At 45.7% G+C, this 19,727-nt stretch overlaps 2 protein-coding genes across 2 annotated transcripts in view; one reads left to right on the top strand and one right to left on the bottom strand.

Moving 5' to 3' along the window:
- LOC137340214 (catenin alpha-3-like) overlaps positions 1-19,727 on the top strand; it is a 1,497,032-nt gene that overhangs the window by 393,519 nt on the left and 1,083,786 nt on the right. The window lies entirely within an intron of this gene.
- The window catches only part of LOC137340213 (leucine-rich repeat transmembrane neuronal protein 3-like), a 311,955-nt gene continuing 292,387 nt past the window's right edge, over positions 160-19,727 (bottom strand). The window contains exon 3 of the mRNA XM_068002617.1: positions 160-786. Coding sequence (XP_067858718.1) covers positions 586-786 — 201 coding nt within the window. The 3' untranslated portion in view covers positions 160-585. The remainder of the gene's footprint in view (positions 787-19,727) is intronic.

The following is a 19,727-nucleotide window of genomic DNA, read 5'->3' as shown; positions in this document are numbered from 1 at the left end:
CATTTTTAAGTCAGTATTGTGGAGAAAACTGGCTAAAAAATGAAAGCGACAATTACTTTTTCATTTACAAAAAAAAACAAAAAAAATCTGCTTTTAGCAATTGTCTTTAAATAACACAACACATTTTCAATTAGCATTCCAATTCCATAAACACTGAAGACTAACAAACTTAAAATAAATGCACAACTGACATTAGCTATTTCAGTTTTGCCATTTTCAAAGCATATTCTTTATGAAAAATACTGTATCTTTACACCATGTTAAATAGCGCCATGTATATACAGGTGGGTTGTTAAAGACAAGGACCCGGAATAAAATCTGTACAAGCTCTTTGCTTTCTCGTTTTAAAAAATACTGCACAGATAAAGTCAGTACAAACTCAAACAAAAAAATTCAGTGAAGTCCATTTTACATTCTGTCTGACCTCTGTCAGCGGTTTCCCCGCATTGATACAATGAGTTATGTCCTGGGCACAAGGCTACCTTAGTGTCTTTCAAGTATCTAGACCTTGTCATCATTTAGTCCATCACTGCGGCTCGCGATGATCTGAAGAGCAGAAGGCTGGGTCGGGTCAGTTTAATAGGCCTACTGAATATGGCTACCAGGGCACGCCACTGTCGCTATTGTGCTCAGTTCCGGGCTGGCCTCTCTGTGGGTATCAGCGGTATCCTCCTGGGCTTGCATGTCGTACTGCTTGTGAGCCAGGTGCCCCCGGTGTGCTCCACAATAGTTCAGTGTTGGCTGGTCGTAGGTGAGGAAGGATGAGACACTCATGGCGATGGGGATCTGGAAGTGGAGGAAAAGAGTGCAGCTGAAAATATCACCTCTCTTGTCTTTAGTTTAAAATCGTACCAGAGCTGCGAGAACACGCGACGCAACGTATCTTAACTAAAACAAACGCGAAATACCGCGGAGGCTGGAAATCTGAAATAAAAACAGAAAATGCTGGAAACACTCAGCAGGTCAGGTAGCATCTGTGGAGAGAGAAACAGAGTTAATGTTTCAGGTCGATGAATTGGAAGAAGTTAGAGATTTAACAGTTTTTAAGCAAGTACAGAGCCAGGGAAAGGGGGTGGGGAGAAGGGGAGGAAAGGACAAAAGGGCAGGTCTGCGATAGGGTGGAGGGCGGGAATGATTAAATGGCAAATGGAGTGATGGTGCAAGGCAAAAGGGGGCGGTAATGGGACAAACATGGAAACAAAAGGGGGGCACGACGGGTCTGGAGAAGCTGTAAATGGTTACAGAATGTCCAAGAGAAAATGGGAGCGATGACTCAGATGTTAACTAAGTTGGTTTAATGCTAATTAATGTTATTCAAGGACATCGGGGGCCGATATTATTTGTTCCTGACCCTTGTCTCCCCTGCCCCCCCCCCCCCACCACGGGGAATTCCCATTTCCTGGGCCGCACTGGTCAAGAAAAATACTCTCCGCTCATTTTACATTGCCCTGGGATTTCCCAGGATTCCCTGGGGGGGAGGGGGCTGGTGGAGCTGGGCCTGTGCTCACAGTGGGCCCATCGCAGCCCTGTAACTGAGATGGGAGGTCGCGACACGGCCTCCCACCTCCTCCTCCTCGGACATGGCTGGCTGGGAGCTCAGTCAATCACGCCGCTTTGGCCTGCCCTGTACACCCACTGACCAGAGGGTCTTTAGGGGGCCCCACTAGCAGGCTGCAGGTAAGAAGGCAAGGTCGGAAACTACCCCCTTTCTTCCCCCCACCCCAAGATGTTTCGAGGCAATCAGGATCTTCTGGCTGCCAGAAGGCTCTAGTCTTGGAGGCCTGACACACCGCTGTAGGCCTGAGAGTCCTGAAGCTGGGCTTAGATGTCCTACAACAACAACTTGCATTTATATAGCGCCTTTAACACGGTAAAGGCACTTCACAGGAACGTTATCAGACAAAATTTGACACTGAGCCACGTTAGGAGATATTAGGACAAGTGACCAAAAGCTTGGTCAAAGAGGTAGGTTTTAAGAAGAGTTTTATAGGAGGAGAGAGAGGTAGAGAGGCGGAGAGGTTTAGGGAGGGAATTCCAGAGCTTAGTGCCGAGACGGCTGAAGGCACGGCCACCAATGGAAGGGCGAAGGGAATCAAAGATGCACAAGAGGCCAGAATTGGCTTCACCTTGTCTGCTTTACTCACCTCAGTACTTGGTGCAGGTCAACACTAGGTTTATGTGCACTTCAGCGGGTGGGGTGAGGAGAGGGTGGAGAAGCACTCGGTTAGGCCTCTGCATCACCACGGGGTAGATTTTCCCTCTGTGCGGTTTTCTGGCTGCCTGATAGGGTCCAGCGAGAGGCCTGGTCCATTTTGAGGGCCGGGTCTCATTAACATGCGGGCAGCAGGCAGAAAACCAGTCCGCGAGCTCTAGGCCAGCTGCAATATCGGGCGGCCTGGGAAAGGTAGGCCGGTGTCGGTGGCGGGGGGGGGGGGGAAATCGCAGGAGCTCCTCTAGGCCCCACAAAAATAAATGGGAACTTACCACCGGGGCTCCTCTGCGGCTGGAATGCCAGCTGAAACTGCGAGGAGTGTGGGCCCGTCGCTCTACAGACGGCCTGACTCTGCCGAGCGCTCCAGTGTCCCAGCGGTAGGCCCTTGGGAAGGTCGCGCAGGCCACACCATCAGCGGGTACGGGACAATAGGTCTCACCCCACGGTTTCAGGGTATCACTGCCCCATTTCCGCCAGGTGGGAGATGCAGAAACTCGCTGAACTTCTTCTTATTAGAAACATAGAATTTCACAGCGCAGACCGAGGCCATTCAGCCCATCGAGCCCATGCCGGCTCTCTGAAAGGGCTGCCCACTTAGTCCCATTCCCCAAACCCTTCTACATTTTTCTTTTACAAATATTTATCTGCTCCCCTTTTAAAAGTTAATGTTGATTCTGCTTCCACCATTGGTCATTCTATCTCCTTAAAACCTTCTGCATAAAAAAAATTTCTCCTGACCTCTCCCTTAGTTCTTCTGATGATAAATTTATACCCTCTAATTACCGGCTCACCGAACAGAGGAAATAGCTTTTCCTAATTTACTTCATCTCTCACAATTTTGAACACCTCTGTCAGCTCTACTCGTGACCTGCTCTGTTATAGCAGAAAGAACTCCTGGCTTCTCTAGTCTCTCCTCATAACTAAAACCTCTCAGCCCTGGGATCATCTTACTGATTTACTCTTGCACCTCCTTCGGGGCCTCGACATCCTTCCTAAAGATGGACGCCCAAAACGGGATACAGTTGCTCAAATTTACTCAGGGCTTGTAGGGCCACCAGGACCAAGGCTGGGACAGGACTTCAGCTCGCGGAGTTCCTAGGGTCAGGATATTTGCAGAAAGTGGGTGTTAGATGGTAGGGAAGGAAATAGTGGCAGGGACTAGCTGCTGGACCCGAGTGCCTGCAGGTGTGGATGAAGACTCCCCTATTGTCCCTATCGTTCCATGGGTCAGCTGACAATGGTGCACAACATTCCAGTCAAACACGTATTTTGGTCTCTTGATAAAGGAAATGTCATCTCCTAAGGTCACTTGTAATACACGGTATCCCAGTCACTTGTAACATGCGGTATCCCTGTCACTTGTAATACACGGTATACCAGTCACTTGTAACATGCGGTATCCCTGTCACTTGTAATACACGGTATACCAGTCACTTGTAACATGCGGTATCCCAGTCACTTGTAACACACGGTATCCCAGTCACTTGTAATACACAGTATACCTATCACTTGTAATACACGGAATCCTAGTCACTTGTAATACACAATACCCTAAGGTCACTTGTAATACACAGTATCATGAGGTAACTTGTAATACACAGTATCCCAGTCACTTGTAATACACAGTATCCCAGTCATTTGTAATACACAGTATCCCAGTCACTTGTAATACACAGTATCCCAGTCATTTGTAATACACAGTATCCCAGTCACTTGTAATACACAGTATCCCAGTCATTTGTAAAACACAGTATCCCAGTCACTTGTAATACACAGTATCCCAGTCACTTGTAATACACAGTATCCCAGTCATTTGTAATACACAGTATCCCAGTCACTTGTAATACACAGTATCATGAGGTAACTTGTAATACACAGTATCCCAGTCATTTGTAATACACAGTATCCCAGTCACTTGTAAAACACAGTATCATGAGGTAACTTGTAATACACAGTATCCCAGTCACTTGTAATACACAGTATCCCAGTCATTTGTAATACACAGTATCCCAGTCACTTGTAATACACAGTATCCCAGTCACTTGTAACACATGGTATCCCAGTCACTGTAATACACGGTATCCCAGTCACTTGTAATACACAGTATCCCAAGTATTTGGAATGCTGCTAAACAATAATTTATTCAGCCTAAAAGTTGATGCTTTTGGTTCTGTTTCCAGAACCTAACATACACGGCTAGATAGTCACTGCTTGGTGCATTGTCCAGCCAAGTTTGGCAGTAGTTTTACCTAACAGCAACAGCACGGGCTAGGTAAAGGGATTTCCGAGGTAATAGGAACATAGGAACAGCAGAAGACCATTCAGCCCCTTGAGCCTGTTCTGCCATTTGATTAGATCATGGCTGATCTGTACCCCAACTCCATTTACCCGCCTTTCACCCAGATCCCTTAATACCCTCAACAGATCCCACGTTACGACCAGACAAATATTCAGTTGGCATTGTGATGCTGAAACAGGAATCATATTACACTAATAAAGCTACCCAAATGTCGGGCATAGTTTAATTCCTGTGTAATATTTACCCAAGGCTTTTAAGTTAAACATCTAAAATACAACTTGCATTTATATCGTGCCTTTGACGTCGCAAACTTCTCAGAATAATCCGTAGGGCCAGAGCTGGAGTAAGGAAGTTAGGGGAGGTGGCTGGAGGCACGGTCAGAGACAGAGGTTTTATGGAGACCTCGGTGCAGTACTGAGGAAGTTGGAGGTGCCGTCTTTTGGATAAGACGTTAAACCGAGGCCCCATCTGCCCTCTCAGGTGGACCTAAAAGATCCCACGGCACTATTCTAAAGAAGAGCAGGGGAATTCTCCCCGGTGTCCTGGCCAATATTTATCCCTCAACTAATACCACCTAAAACAGAATAACTGGTCATTAATATCATATGCTGTTTAAAGGACCGTGTGTGTAAATTGGCTGCTGCATTTGCCTACACAAAATAGATGCATGACTGCAGCTCAGAAACAATCCATTGACTGAAGAGCTCTGGGACATCCTGAGGACTTGATAAGGCGCTATATAAATGCAAGTTCATTCATTCCTTCCTAAGTACTTTTGAAGGTTGAGGAAAGATGTAGCAAGGTGATAGGGTTTAGTGAGAGAATTCCAGAATGTGTGGTTGTGCCAGTGTGGCACATCAGAGGGAGGAGAATCATGCAGGAGGCCAGGCTTGGGAGAGTGGATGGTTTGAGCTGGGATATAGGGCTGGGGAGGTTACATAAACTTACATAGAATTTACAGCACAGTGACAGGCCATTTGGCCCAACAGGTCCATGCCAGCGATTATGCCCCATACGAACCTCCTCCCTCCCGACTTCATTTAATCCTATCAGCATATCCTTCTATTCCTTTCTCCCTCATGTGTTTATTCAACTTCCCCTGAAAGGCATCTATACTATTCGCCTCAACTACTCCTTGTGGTAATGAGTTCCACATTCTAACCACTCTCTGGATAAAGAAGTTTCTCCTGAATTCCCTATTGGATTTATTAGTGACTTTCTTATATTGGGTGGGGAAAGGCCCTGGCTGGATTTGTACATCAGGGTTCTGGAACTGATGTGCTAAGTGACAGGGAGACGTTGGAAGTCGGTGACAATAGGAGCGATAGGTGTAGCAAGTGAGTGGAGAAAGACATGGTTTTTAAATAGAAATATCAAAATACAATATAAAAATAAAAACATTTAAACAAGTTACCTGTGCTCTCCTTGGGCTGTATTTTTCTCCTTGTGCTGATTTTAAGGGTAGACGTATAGTAGATGTGATGATGAAGTGAGAAATTTTACGCTCGCCTCACCCTTATCTAACATCAGTATTATAGTCTCATTGTATCATAGCAGGTGCAGCACAGGAGGAGGCCATTCGGCCCAGCGTGCCTCTGCCGGCTCTTCGAAAGAGCTATCCAATTAGTCCTATTCCCCTGCTCTTTCCCCATAGCCCTGCAAATTCTTTCACTTCAACAATTTATCCAATTCCCTTTTGAAAGTTACTATTGAATCTGCTTCCATCACCCTTTCAGGCAGTGCATTCCAGATCATAACAACTCACTGCATAAAAAAAACTTTCCTCATGTCGCCTCTGGCTCTTTTACCGATCACCTTAAATCTGTGTCCTCTGGTTACCGACCCTTCTGCCACTGGAAACAGTTTCTCCTTATTTACTGTAACAAAAGCATTCATGATTTTGAACACCTCTATCAAATCTCCCCTTAACCGACTCCGTTCTAAGGAGAACAATCCCAGCTTCTCCAGTCTCTCCACATGACTGAAGTCCCTCATCCCTGGCACCATTCTAGTAAATCTCTTCTGCACCTTCTCTAAGGCCTTTACATCCTTCCTAAAGTATGATGCCCAGAATTGAACACAATACTCCAGCTGAGGCCTAACCAGTGTTTTATAACGGTTTAGCATAACTTCCTTGCTTTTGTACTCTATGCCTCTATTAATAAAGCCCAGGATCACATATGCTTTTTAACTGCCTTCTCAATTTGTCCTGCCACCTTCAAAGATTTGTGTACATACACCCCCAGATGTCTCTGTTCCTGTACCCCCTTTAAAATTGTACCATTTAGTTTATATTGCCTCTCCTCATTCTTCCTACCAAAATATATCACTTCTCACTTCTCTGCGTTAAATTTCATCTGCCATGTGTCTGCCCATTTCACCAGTCTATCTATATCCTCCTGAAGTCTGTTACTGTCCTCCACATTGTTTACTACATTTCCGAGTTTTGTGTCATCTGCAAACTTTGAAATGATACCGTCTACCCAAGTCCAGGTCATTAATATATATCAAAAAGAGCAGTGGTCCTAATACCGATCCCTAGGGGAACACCACTGTATACTTCCCTCCAGTCTAAAAAACAACCCTTCACCACTACTCTCTGTTTTCTGTCCCCGAGCCAATTTTGTGCCCACACTGCCACTTTCCCTTTAATCCTATGGGCTTTAATTTTGCTAACAAGTCTCTTATGTGGCACTTTATGAAATGCCTTTTGAAAGTCCATATACACATCAACAACCGCACTACCCTCATCAACCCTCTCCGTTACTTCATCAAAGAACTCAATCAAGTTAGTCAAACATGATTTTCCTTTAACAAATCCGTGCTGACATTTGAATACTACTGACCCTCCTCATCCTTTCTCCTCAATTCTCTCTCCCCATTCTTTCTCTGTTCTATATTTATTTTAACTTTAGATCTTTTATTTCCATTGCAAGCATTTCCCTTACCATTTTTTGTAAGTTTAAAATATTTTACTTATCTTCCCCATGCCTTAGTCTTGTAATTCATATTGGAGTTGGGAGCCCTACTCTCTCTCTTTCTACCTCTTTCTCTCTCTGTCTCTCTGTCTCTCTCTCCCTGTCTCTGTTTCTTTGTCTCGCTCCCTGTCTCGTAAGAACATAAGAAATAGGAGCAGGAGTAGGCCAATCGGCCCCTCGAGCCTGCTCCGCCATTCAATAAGATCATGGCTGATCCGATCCCAACCACAAATCTAAAGAACACAAGAAGTCGGAGCAGGACCCGGCCACTCAGCCCCTGGGCCCTCTCCGCCACCCACAGGGCATTGACCGATCCGAACTCAGCTTCATGTCCAATTTCCTGCCCGCTCCCCATAACCCCTAATTCCCTTTACTTCTAGGAAACTGTCGATTTCCGTTTTAAATTTAATTAATGATGTAGCTTCCACAGCTTCCTGGGGCAGCAAATTCCACAGACCTACTACCCTCTGAGTGAAGAAGTTTCTCCTCATCTCAGTTTTGAAAGAGCAGCCCTTTATTCTAAGATTATGCCCCATCGTTCTAGTTTCACCCATCCTTGGGAACATCCTTACCGCATCCACCCGATCAAGCCCCTTCACAATCATATGTTTCAATAAGATCGCCTCTCATTCTTCTGAACTCCAATGAGTAGAGTCCCAATCTACTCAACCTCTCCTCATATGTCCACCCCCTCATCCCCGGGATTAACCGAGTGAACCTTCTTTGTACTGCCTCGAGAGCAAGTATGTCTTTTCTTAAGTATGGACACCAAAACTGTATGCAGTATTCCAGGTGCGGTCTCACCAATACCTTATAGAACTGCAGCAATACCTCCCTCTGTCTCTCTCTGTCTCTCTCTCCCTGTCACTCTCTCTCTGTTACTCTCTTACCCTCTCTCTTTGTCTCTCTCTGTTTCTCTCCCTCTTTTTCTGACTCTCCCCCTCTCTCTCTCTGTCTCTGTCCCTCTCTCTCTCTCTGTCTCTCTCCCCCTGTCTCTCTCTCTCTCTCTCGAGCCTTTTCATTGATGCAGCGATTATGTGAACACTTACATTGTCATCTCATAGCCCCCAGCAGGTCAATCTTTCACCTGGGGACCGGGGAGTACCTGCCACTCATGAGTAATCTCATTGGCGGTCCCCCACAGCCTAGCAATTCCTGTACGTGTAAGCTTATCTGTGCCACCTAGAGGGTTAATTTAAATAACTAAACAATTTGGTTGAATTTGGTAGAAAGACAGGTCCCATAATGAATTGAAAGCTAATGTAAACACTGGGATAAAATTCAACTAGAGACCCATAGACTTCACACTAGACCAGTGAACAATTCAACATCATCTCCTGAAATATTCATAAATAACATAGCTTGAGCCCTAATAATGAGAGAAGATTGCAGTAAAAGAGCTAAAATCTATTAGTACCATTACAGAGGAGGTTGTTTCAAATAACACATTGCAATCTAAGTGCAGAGAGCTTCAAAACTGATGAATAATTTAAAGTGACATTGAAATGATTTATTGTACAGTGTGATCTCGCTATAAACTCTTCAAAGTCCCTAAAAAGAGGACTGGGAAACCTCCTGCTGCTTGTCTGACTGATCACCCTGCCCATCGGGGCACTGGCTGTGATCACCCTGCCCATTGGGGCACTGGCAGTGATCACCCTGCCCATCGGGGCACTGGCTGTGATCACCCTGCCCATCGGGAAACCGGCTGTGATCACCCTGCCCATTGGGGCACTGGCAGTGATCACCCTGCCCATCGGGGCACCAGCTGTGATCACCCTGCCCATCGGGAAACTGGCTGTGATCACCCTGCCCATCGGGGCACCAGCTGTGATCACCCTGCCCATCGGGAAACCGGCTGTGATCACCCTGCCCATCGGGGCACTGGCTGTGATCACCCTGCCCATCGGGAAACCGGCTGTGATCACCCTGCCCATCGGGGCACCGGCTGTGATCGCCCTGCCCATCGGGGCACCGGCTGTGATCGCCCTGCCCATCGGGGCACTGGCTGTGATCACCCTGCCCATCGGGGCCCTGGCAGTGATCGCCCTGCCCATCGGGGCACTGGCTGTGATCGCCCTGCCCATTGGGGCACTGGCAGTGATCGCCCTGCCCATTGGGGCACCGGCTGTGATCGCCCTGCCCATCGGGGCACTGGCTGTGATCACCCTGCCCATCGGGGCACTGGCTGTGATCACCCTGCCCATTGGGGCACTGGCAGTGATCACCCTGCCCATCGGGGCACTGGCAGTGATCGCCCTGCCCATCAGGGCACTGGCTGTGATCACCCTGCCCATCGGGGCACTGGCTGTGATCGCCCTACACTGGTCTACAAGGTTATTTAGAGAATCGGGCAGGTTCTACACCAGGCAGACGATTATATGGAAAGTATTTTATAAATCAGTGTGCTTCTGACTATAATCAATACTGGGATTTCTGTCTGAGTTGATCAGTTTATAAATTCAGGTCTATTACAATAAGAACACCCATTTTGTCTGAGGACAGTGTAATGGAATAATGTGGTTGTATATTAACCACAAAATGCCATTTCTTCTTATTTTCTCTGTGTCTAATTTCCATGACAGTAATCTCAGGTAATTGGGTAGGTGAATAGTAATTGGAAACAATTTTACAACACCAAGTTATAGTCCAGCAATTTTATTTTAAATTCACAAGCTTTCGGAGGCTTCCTCCTTCGTCAGGTGAACGATTTTTCACATCGTTCACCTGACGAAGGAGGAAGCCTCCGAAAGCTTGTGAATTTAAAATAAAATTGCTGGACTATAACTTGGTGTTGTACAATAGTAATTGGGACAGAGGACAAACACTGCCTGTAATGAAGAGCAAGCAGGGAAGTTAAACCCTGTTTCCCAAAGAGGACCGTACAGATTACAGGCAACCCCGACAGGACGATAAACGCTGAACGCTCATTGTCTGTGCAGCTGACAGAATTTGCTGTGTGTATAGTCGGTGCAGATAGCAATCGGCCTGTTCTACTTGCTGTAACAGTTGCAAAACAATCTGATCTGTGGAATCTTCTTGTAGAAAAATAATCCTCAGGATCGTGTCTGATTTGCATCAACATATCCAAGTGTGTCGCTGCCCCAGTTGTGCAAGAATCCTTTGCTCTATGCCTCTAAATGTTTTAGAACACGTCCTTGTGTCATCTTTTCACCATTACTGCTAGATCCTAATCACTTTCAGATTGAATGTTTTGTTCTCAGATGGTGTTTGGGATTGAGGTGTCCAGCATACCTTTAGAAACATGGCCCAGGAATTCTCCGAGCCTCCGGGTGAATTAGGGCAGAGACCAGCAGTACCCCTCCCACCGGGGAGACGGTGCAAGTGGCCGATTTCACAGGTCACGCCGTTTCCCCCATTCTGCCGGTCTCCTGCCTGAACTATGGGAAAACCCTTTGTGGAATTTCAGGGCCATTGGATTCAATTCTAATGTCTGCAAAAGAAAAAAGGAATTGCATAAGAAATGTAAGCAAGTGAACTCCTATATATATATTCTTTTTGAATATGTGGCTAAGAAGATGAGACTATGGGGTAGATTTCACAAATTGTCGCAGAGCTTTGTGTGGCAGGAAATCGGGGGTGCAGCTCAGCCCTGCCGATTGACGGGTGACAGAATCTTCCCTCTATACCAGTATTTCTGAACCCTGCGCCTCTGGTAGGGTCGCCAAACCCCCAGGATTGTCCTAGAGTCACCAGGAATTAAAGATTCGTCTCCTGGACACTGCTGCGAGCACTCTTGCCTCTGAGTCAGAAGGTTGTGGGTTCAAGTCCCACTCCAGAGATTTGAGCACCAAATTCCTGGCTGACACTCCAGTGTAGTACTGAGGGAGTGCTGCACTGTCGGAGGTGCTGTCTTTCGGATGAGGCATTAAACCGAGGCCCTCTCAGGTGGATGTAAAAGATCCAACGGCACTATTTTGAAGAAGAGCAGGGGTTTTCACCGATGTCCTGGCAAATATCTATCCCCCAACGAACATCACTAAAACAGGTTATCTGGTCAATATCACATTGCTGTTTATGGGATCTTGCTGTGCGCAAATTGGCTGCCGCGTTTCCTACATTACAAAAGTAACTACACCTCAAAAGTATTAATTGGCTGTAAAGCGCTTTTGGACGCCCTATGGTTGTGAAAGGCGCTATATAAATGCAAGTCTTTTTTATTTCTTTCATATACCTCATTGATTTAATGTACCTAAAGGGCATATCGATTGGATTCAAGTGCGGATTAGAATGTCTGAAATGTCAGGAAGCACTTCTTCACATACAGGGTGGTGGAAATCTGGAACATTCTCCCCCAAAAAGCTGTTGAGGCTGGGGGTCAATTGAAAATTTTGAACCTGAGATTGATCGATTTTTGGGTATTAAGGGTTACAGAATCAGGGTGGGTAGATGGAGCTAAGGTACAGATCAGCCATGATCTAACTGAATGGCGGAACAGGCTCGAGGGGCTGAATGGCCTCCTCCTATATTCCTATGTTCCAGTAACACAGCGTAGTTTATATAGAGATGATGCAGGGAGTATTTAACCTTTCGACTCTATGCTCAGGTGTAAATAGAATTAGTGAGCGCCTGGAAACAAATCATTGGCAACATAACAAACGCCAGGCTGGAACTCTCTCCCCAAAAGGCTGTGGATGCTGGGGGTCAATTGAAATTTTCAAGACTGAGATCGATAGATTTTTGTTGGGTAAGGGTATCGAGGGATATGGAGCAAAGGCGGGTAAATGGAGATGAGGTACGGATCAGCCATGATCTAATTGAATGGTGGAACAGGCTCGAGGGGCTGAATGGCCTACTTCTGTTCCTATGTTCCTAAACCCAGTTGACGTGTTCCACAGTGACATGACTGTTTAGTGTAAGAACCAATTCAGTATTGAGGTGTGCTGACAACACTGGGGAGCAACAGCAAAAAGGCCCTGAGGCCTAAAGACCGTGTCGGGGGATTAAAAAATCCTAACTTTGATCTTCAGTGTGCTCTCAGGTTTCCCACAGACCGGCATATGGAGGGTCCTGGTCCAAGCCCCACCGGGTATGCACAGAGGGAATGCTCTCTCCTGCCTCATTCACATACTTACGTTGGGACTGTGCCTATTTGGGGAACCTAAGTGTTCATCCCCATTTCCTCTTTGCTGCAGCTGGGAACTGAGCGAATCCCAGGTGCAATGAGGCGGAAAGCCTCCCGTTACATGGGTGTGAAGTGGTTTCAGCCTCGCACTGATGATAAACTTGGGAGGTGTAAATTGGGCGTTCAGGGGTCACCGAAATGACTCCAAAGTGAAGGGGGCAAAGACCACCTTCTCCTGGTGTCTCGCTTCCCCTTTATTCTAGTGTCAGCTCAGGCCCTGACCCGGCAGTCAATCTGTATCTACTCTGTAACTGCAGCGTTGATGGGAAACCAAATCACTTCACATCGACACTACAGTTACAATGTAAATGCATCCGCATTGTCTTCATCTGATCAGGTGTTTTGATAAGTTGTTATGTTAAGAAAGAAAGACTTGTATTTATATAGTGCCTTTAACAACCTCAGGACGTCCCAAAGTGCTTTACAGCCAATTAAATACTTCTGAAGCGTACTCACTGTTGTAATGTAGGAAACGCAGCAGCCAATTTGCGCACAACATGATCCCACAAACAGCAATGTGATAAATGGACCAGATAATCTGTTTTTAGGTGTTGGTTGAGGGATAAATATTGGCCAAACCAGAGAGAACTCCTCTGCACTTCTCCAAAATAGTGGCTGTGGGATATTTTACATCCACCTGGGAGGGCGGATGGGGCCTCAGTTTAATGTGAGAACCTCTCTGGATACATCGAGGGCATCCTGAAACCCATCGTACAGGGAACCCCCAGCTTCTGTCGTGACACTACAGACTTCCTACAAAAACTCAGTACCCACGGACCAGTTGAACCAGGAACACTTCTCACCACGATGGACGTCTCGGCACTATACACCAGTATCCCCCACGATGACGGCATCGCTGCGACAGCATCAATACTCAACACCAACAACAGCCAATCTCCGGAAGCCATCCTACAACTCATCCGCTTCATCCTGGATCACAATGTCTTCACCTTCGATAACCAGTTCTTTACCCAAACACACGGAACAGCCATGGGGACCAAATTCGCACCCCAATACGCCAACATTTTCATGCACAAGTTCGAGCAGGACTTCTTCACTGCACAAGACCTCCAACCAACACTATACACCAGATACATCGACGACATTTTCTTTCTATGGACCCACGGCAAGGAATCACTAAAGAGACTACACGATAACATCAACAAGTTCCATCCCACCATCAAGCTCACCATGGACTACTCCTCAGAATCAGTTTCTTTCTTGGACACACGAATCTCCATCAAAGACGGGCACCTCAGCACCTCACTCTACCGCAAGCCCACGGACAACCTCACGATGCTCCACTTTTCCAGCTTCCACCCTAACCACGTCAAAGAGGCCATCCCCTATGGACAGGCCCTGCGAATACACAGGGTCTGCTCAGACGAGGAGGAACGCGATGGACACCTACAGACGCTGAAAGACGCCCTAGTAAGAACGGGATATGACGCTCGACTCATCGATCGACAGTTCCGACGGGCCACAGCAAAAAATCGCATAGACCTCCTCAGGAGACTAACACGGGACGCAACCAACAGAGTACCCTTTGTCGTCCAGTACTTCCCCGGAGCGGAGAAACTACGCCATGTTCTCCGCAGCCTTCAACATGTCATCAATGAGGACAAACACCTCGCTATGGCCATCCCCACACCTCCACTACTCGCCTTTAAACAGCCACCCAACCTCAAACAGACCATCGTTCGCAGCAAACTACCTAGCTTTCAAGAGAACAGCGTCCACGACGCCACACAACCCTGCCACGGTAACCTCTGCAAGACATGCCAGATCATCGACACAGATACCACCATCACACGAGATGACACCACCCACCAGGTGCATGGTTCATACTCCTGTGACTCAGCCAACGTTGTCTACCTCATACGTTGCAGGAAAGGATGCCCCAGAGCATGGTACATTGGCGAGACCATGCAGACGCTGCGACAACGGATGAACGGACACCGCGCAACAATCGCCAAACAGGAGGGTTCCCTCCCAGTCGGGGAACACTTCAGCAGTCATGGACATTCATCCACCGACCTTCGGGTAAGCGTACTCCAAGGCGGCCTTCGAGACACACGACAACGCAAAATCGTCGAGCAGAAATTGATAGCCAAGTTCCGCACCCATGAGGACGGCCTCAACCGGGATCTTGGGTTCATGTCACGCTACACGTTACCCCACCAGCGAACAAATGTTATCTGTTTTTAATATAATGGGTCATTTGCTGGCTCTCTCTGCCTTCCGGATGTTTCTGCCTCTCTCTGTGTTTTTTTTTCTCTGTTTTTTTTTCCCTGTTTGTTTTTTTTGTTGAATGTGTATTCGGGGGTTCTGCAGGTAACACCTCTCTGTCTGAACACGGTGATTGCCTTGGCAACGGGCAGTTGCAGGGGCAGTCTGTAAACACCATGTATTGTTCTATATGTATAAATGCGTAGGCTTCAAGGAGCTCTTGAAACATTTGCCTGAGGAAGGAGAAAATCTCCGAAAGCTTGTGAATTTAAAATAAAATTGCTGGACTATAACTTGGTGTTGTAAAATTGTTTACAATCAGTTTAATGTGTCATTCAAAAGACGGCACCTCTGACAGTGCAGCACTCCCTCAGAGCATCAGCCTTGAATTATGGACTCAAATCTCTGGAGTGGGACTTGAACCCATAACCTTCTAACTCTAAGGCAAAAGTGCTACCCACAGAGCCACAGCTGCCACCTATGCTAATTCATATATAGAGCTAATAAACAAACCATGTTTTAGTAGCTTGAACATTCATTAAGGTAAATTCAGACACCCAGGGGGCAGTTTTAACCTAACCTGCCTTTCGGGAAACTAATGGGATCGGGTGGAATGCTGGTTTTACACCCACCCAAATTTAGTCTCCATTGAAGTCAGTGGTCGGGGCCTAAAACTGGCGTTCCACCCGATCCCACGAGTTAGGTTAATGTTAAGCCCCGTGACTCGGGTGCCAGGCGGGGGATCTGAGTGTACAACATGCTACAGGTGAGAGGTGTGACACAGCCTGGAGGCAGTATAACTGGTCCGAAACCAGCACCCTGTGGGATCAACAGCATGTGAAAGATTTCTCTTCTTCCTTCCCTAAAGCTGCCCTATTCACGCCCTTTATGCCGGCTGTAACACAAGCAACTGATCAAATACGATTGTTCTCTCCTCTCCCTCCCTTTCATTCAGTCTGTGCTGCATTTGAAAATGTATTCTAAATTTTAGTCATTATGTGGAGCCATGGAGCTAAATATTCATTGCTGCATCCTTGTCTCTGTCACAGATTAGCACTGTATCAATTTATTACTTCGGTCCTGTAAAGGAGATTTTCCAAACGACAGACATAAAATTACATAAAATGTACAGCACAGAAATAGGCCATTCAGCCCAACCGGTCTATGCCGGTGTTCATGCTCCTCACGAGCCTCTTCCCATCCTGTTTCACCGAACCCTTTTCAGCATAACCTCCTGTGCCTTTCTCCATCGTGTGTTTATCTGGCTTCCACTTAAATGCATCAGAGACAGTATTAATGCACCCTATGTGCGTGAAAACAAATCCTGCAGAAATGAAATAAATACAAAGCAAAATATGAAAACATGAATCATATTATTTTACACAAAATAATCCCTGCATCTGCAGACAACACCAAATGGAAAAAGAATATTGTTATACCGTTTGTTCCAAACATTAGTAGCTCTTCATTACTAATTTCTGAATTCATTGCAGGGGTTGTCTGGTATAGAGCCTCCTTTCAGGTGAACAGGGGGAGATAAAAAGACAGAGGCACAGTTCATAGTATCATAGTAAGTACAGCGCAGGAGGAGGCCATTCAGCCCATCGTGCCTGTGCCGGCTCTTTGAAAGAGCTATCCAATTAGTCCCATTCCCCTGCTCTTTCCCCATCGCTCTGCAGTTTTTTTCCCTTCAAGTATTTATCCAATTCTCTTTTGAAAGTTACTATTGAATCTGCTTCCACCACCCTTTCAGGCAGTGCATTCCAGATCATAATAACTCACTGCATAAAAAGATGTTTCCTCATATTGCTTCTGGTTCTTTTGCCGATCACCTTAAATCTGTGACCTCTGGTTACCGACTCTTCTGCCACTGGAAACAGTTTCTCCTTATTTACTCTGTCAAAACCGTTCATGATTTTGAACACTATCAAATCTCCTTTTAACCTTCTCTGCTCCAGGGAGAACAACCCCAGCTTCTCCAATCTCTCCACATAACTGAAGTCCCTCATTCCTGGTACCATTCTAGTAAATCTCTTCTGCACCCTCTCTAAGGCCTTCACATCTTTGCTAAAGTGTGATGCCCAGAATTGAACACAATACTCCAGCTGAGGCCTAACAAGTGTTTTATAAAGGTTTAGCATAACTTCCTTGCTTTTGTACTCAATGCTTCTATTAATAAAGCCCAGGATCACATGTGCTTTTTTAACAGCCTCTCAACTTGTCCTGCCACCTTCAAAGATTTGTGTACATATACCCCCAGATCTCGCTATTCCAGCATCCCCTTTAAAATTGTACCATTTAGTTTATATTGCCTCTCCTCATTCTTCCTACCAAAATATATCACTTCACACTTCCCTGTGTTAAATTTAATCTACCATGTGTCCGCCCATTTCATCAGTCTGTCCATGTCCTTCTGAAGTCTGTTACTATCCTTCACATTGTTTACTACTTTTCGTTTCATCTGCAGACTTTGAAATTTTACCCTCTTTACCCAAGTCCAGGTCATTAATATATATCAAAAAGTGCAGTGGTCTTAATACTGACCCCTGGGGAACAACACTGTATACTTCCCTCCAGTCTGAAAAACAACCCTTCACCATTACTCTCTGCTTTCTGTCCCTTAGCCAATTTTGTACCCATGCTGCCCCTGTCCCTTTAATCCCATGGGCTTTAATTTTGCTAACAAGTCTATTATATGGTACTTTATCAAATTCCTTTTGAAAGTCCATATACACATCATCAACCTCACTACCCTCATCAACCCTCTCCGTTACTTCATCAAAGAACTCAATCAAGTTAGTCAAACATGATTTTCCTTTAACCAATGAGTGCTGACTTTCATTTATTAGCCCATACTTTTCCAAGTCCCAATTAATTTTGTCCTGGGTTATTGTCTCTAAAAGTTTCCCCACCATTGACGTTAGGCTGACTGGCCTGTAATTGCCGGGTTTATTCCTTTGTTCAAAGCCCTCAAAGTTGGTGAGAGTTTTGAACAGAAACCTGGAGGGCAAACTTGTTTCAGACTCAGAAGCAAAGCATAGGAATCGCTAGAGAAAAAAAGACCAAGGTCCATCTAGTTCTCCTCATATTATCCTGGTAGTCGCATGATTCAATTATAATGGAGTTGTTGACTAATCATAACAATCAATCTCTATCAATTAGCCTACGACAGAGCCAGACATGAGGTGAGGAAAACCCCCAGTGGTGGAGAGCTTTGGGAACCAGAGGTCCAAAGTCACCTGTTCCTCCCAAGCCTGTTACACTTACCACAGGTCATGTCTCCAATTACTCATACACCGTATTCCAAAATGTTATTTTCTGAAAGAGATCTACCTAATTTGCATTTGAATAAATCAGTACTAACTGCTTCCACCGTCTCTCCAGTGTTCCAGAGACTGACCACTCACTCACTGAAATACTGTTCCCGTTGATTAGTTTTGAATTTACCCTCTTCAAGCGCAGGCTGTATCCTCTGGACGTACTGTTCTGAACACGGTGAAACAGCTTGTCATGGTCTGTATTATCTAATCCTTTTAGAATCCTAAAAACAGCAATCCTATCACCTCTCGACCTTCTCTTTTCTAGTGAGAACATGCCCAATTTACAGAATCGCTGCTCATAATCCAGTCCCTCAATCATTCTAGTTACTCTCTTCTGTATCCTCTGGTTACTCTCTTCTGTATGTAGGAGGGTAGTTCGGAATTACTTATTTAAGTCAAGCAGGACGGCCCACCGACATGGGTAAGCATAGAATGTTCATTATTTTTGTATCATTGTGTGCACTGTTGCTCTATTTGTTCACCTGCGATGAAATAAAACAGCTCAATGATTCATATCTGGCCTCATCTTACCAGATGTTTTCTCAGTCCACCTTCAAAAAGAATGTACGAACAGCTGGTTCAGATTACAAGGGGCACCCGTTGTTACACCCCTGGTTAAATTATCGTATATGTAGACATTAGGTGGTATGAGTCTACTCCAGTACGTAAAGGACATGGGGTCCACTTAGGGGAGCAACGGACACCACGGAACCTGAGAAGGGACCGATGGCAAACCTTAATTGGTATCAGCAGGTAAACAATCACATCAACCTCCAATGAAAAACTACTAAGGACATATGAAAGCTACCAATCAACATTAAGCAGTTTGGAAAAGCTAACAATTAAAATGAAGGGGAACTAGTGAAATCATTAAAAATATTTTGGAAGATCATTTTGGCTGTCATCTTGGTTTCCAACTAAGCTGAGAATCATAGTACCAGAAATAGAGTTTGTGCAAGAAAATGATCAAACCTAGCTATCTAGGAGCATTTTGTGTGTCTAATAATGTTTTCAGTTGGAGGCCTGTGCCTCTTTGAGAAGTTTAGGCGTTGAGTTAATGGGAATTCACAGAGCTCTCAGTCAGCTGTACGGACAGACTCATCAGACTACAACTCCCAGAGTGCATCTGTTCAGAACTCTGAATTTCTTTTTATGATCGGCTGGTCTTGCTGTCATTCACGTTGTGAGTAAACTCCACCCCTTTCCACCCTCACTCCTGTCATGGCAAAGGCCTGAGGATTGACAGTCATGAAAAGCCAGGGAAGTGTGAACTCCTGAAATCTTTCTGAGGTAACTTTAACAGGAAGAATTGTGGATATTTAATTTGAAAACAAGGCCCAGAATACAGATTCCGGCTGTTTCCCTTCTGAGTCTAATGTACACCATTGGAGCTGAGGGGCACACAAAGCACCAGGATTTATTTTTGGAGCTGTAACCTATCAGACTGATATGCAGACTGATGCATTCAGGGAATTGTAGTTCCGCCAATGTGACAAGCACAGAGTAACACTGGTGTATTCTGGGAACATCCTACTCATTCAGG

This window comes from Heptranchias perlo, chromosome 21, assembly GCF_035084215.1.
Source record: "Heptranchias perlo isolate sHepPer1 chromosome 21, sHepPer1.hap1, whole genome shotgun sequence".
Taxonomy (NCBI): domain Eukaryota; kingdom Metazoa; phylum Chordata; class Chondrichthyes; order Hexanchiformes; family Hexanchidae; genus Heptranchias; species Heptranchias perlo.
The sequence above is the reverse complement of the archived record's forward strand: the minus strand, read 5'-3'. Positions and strand labels throughout refer to the sequence as shown.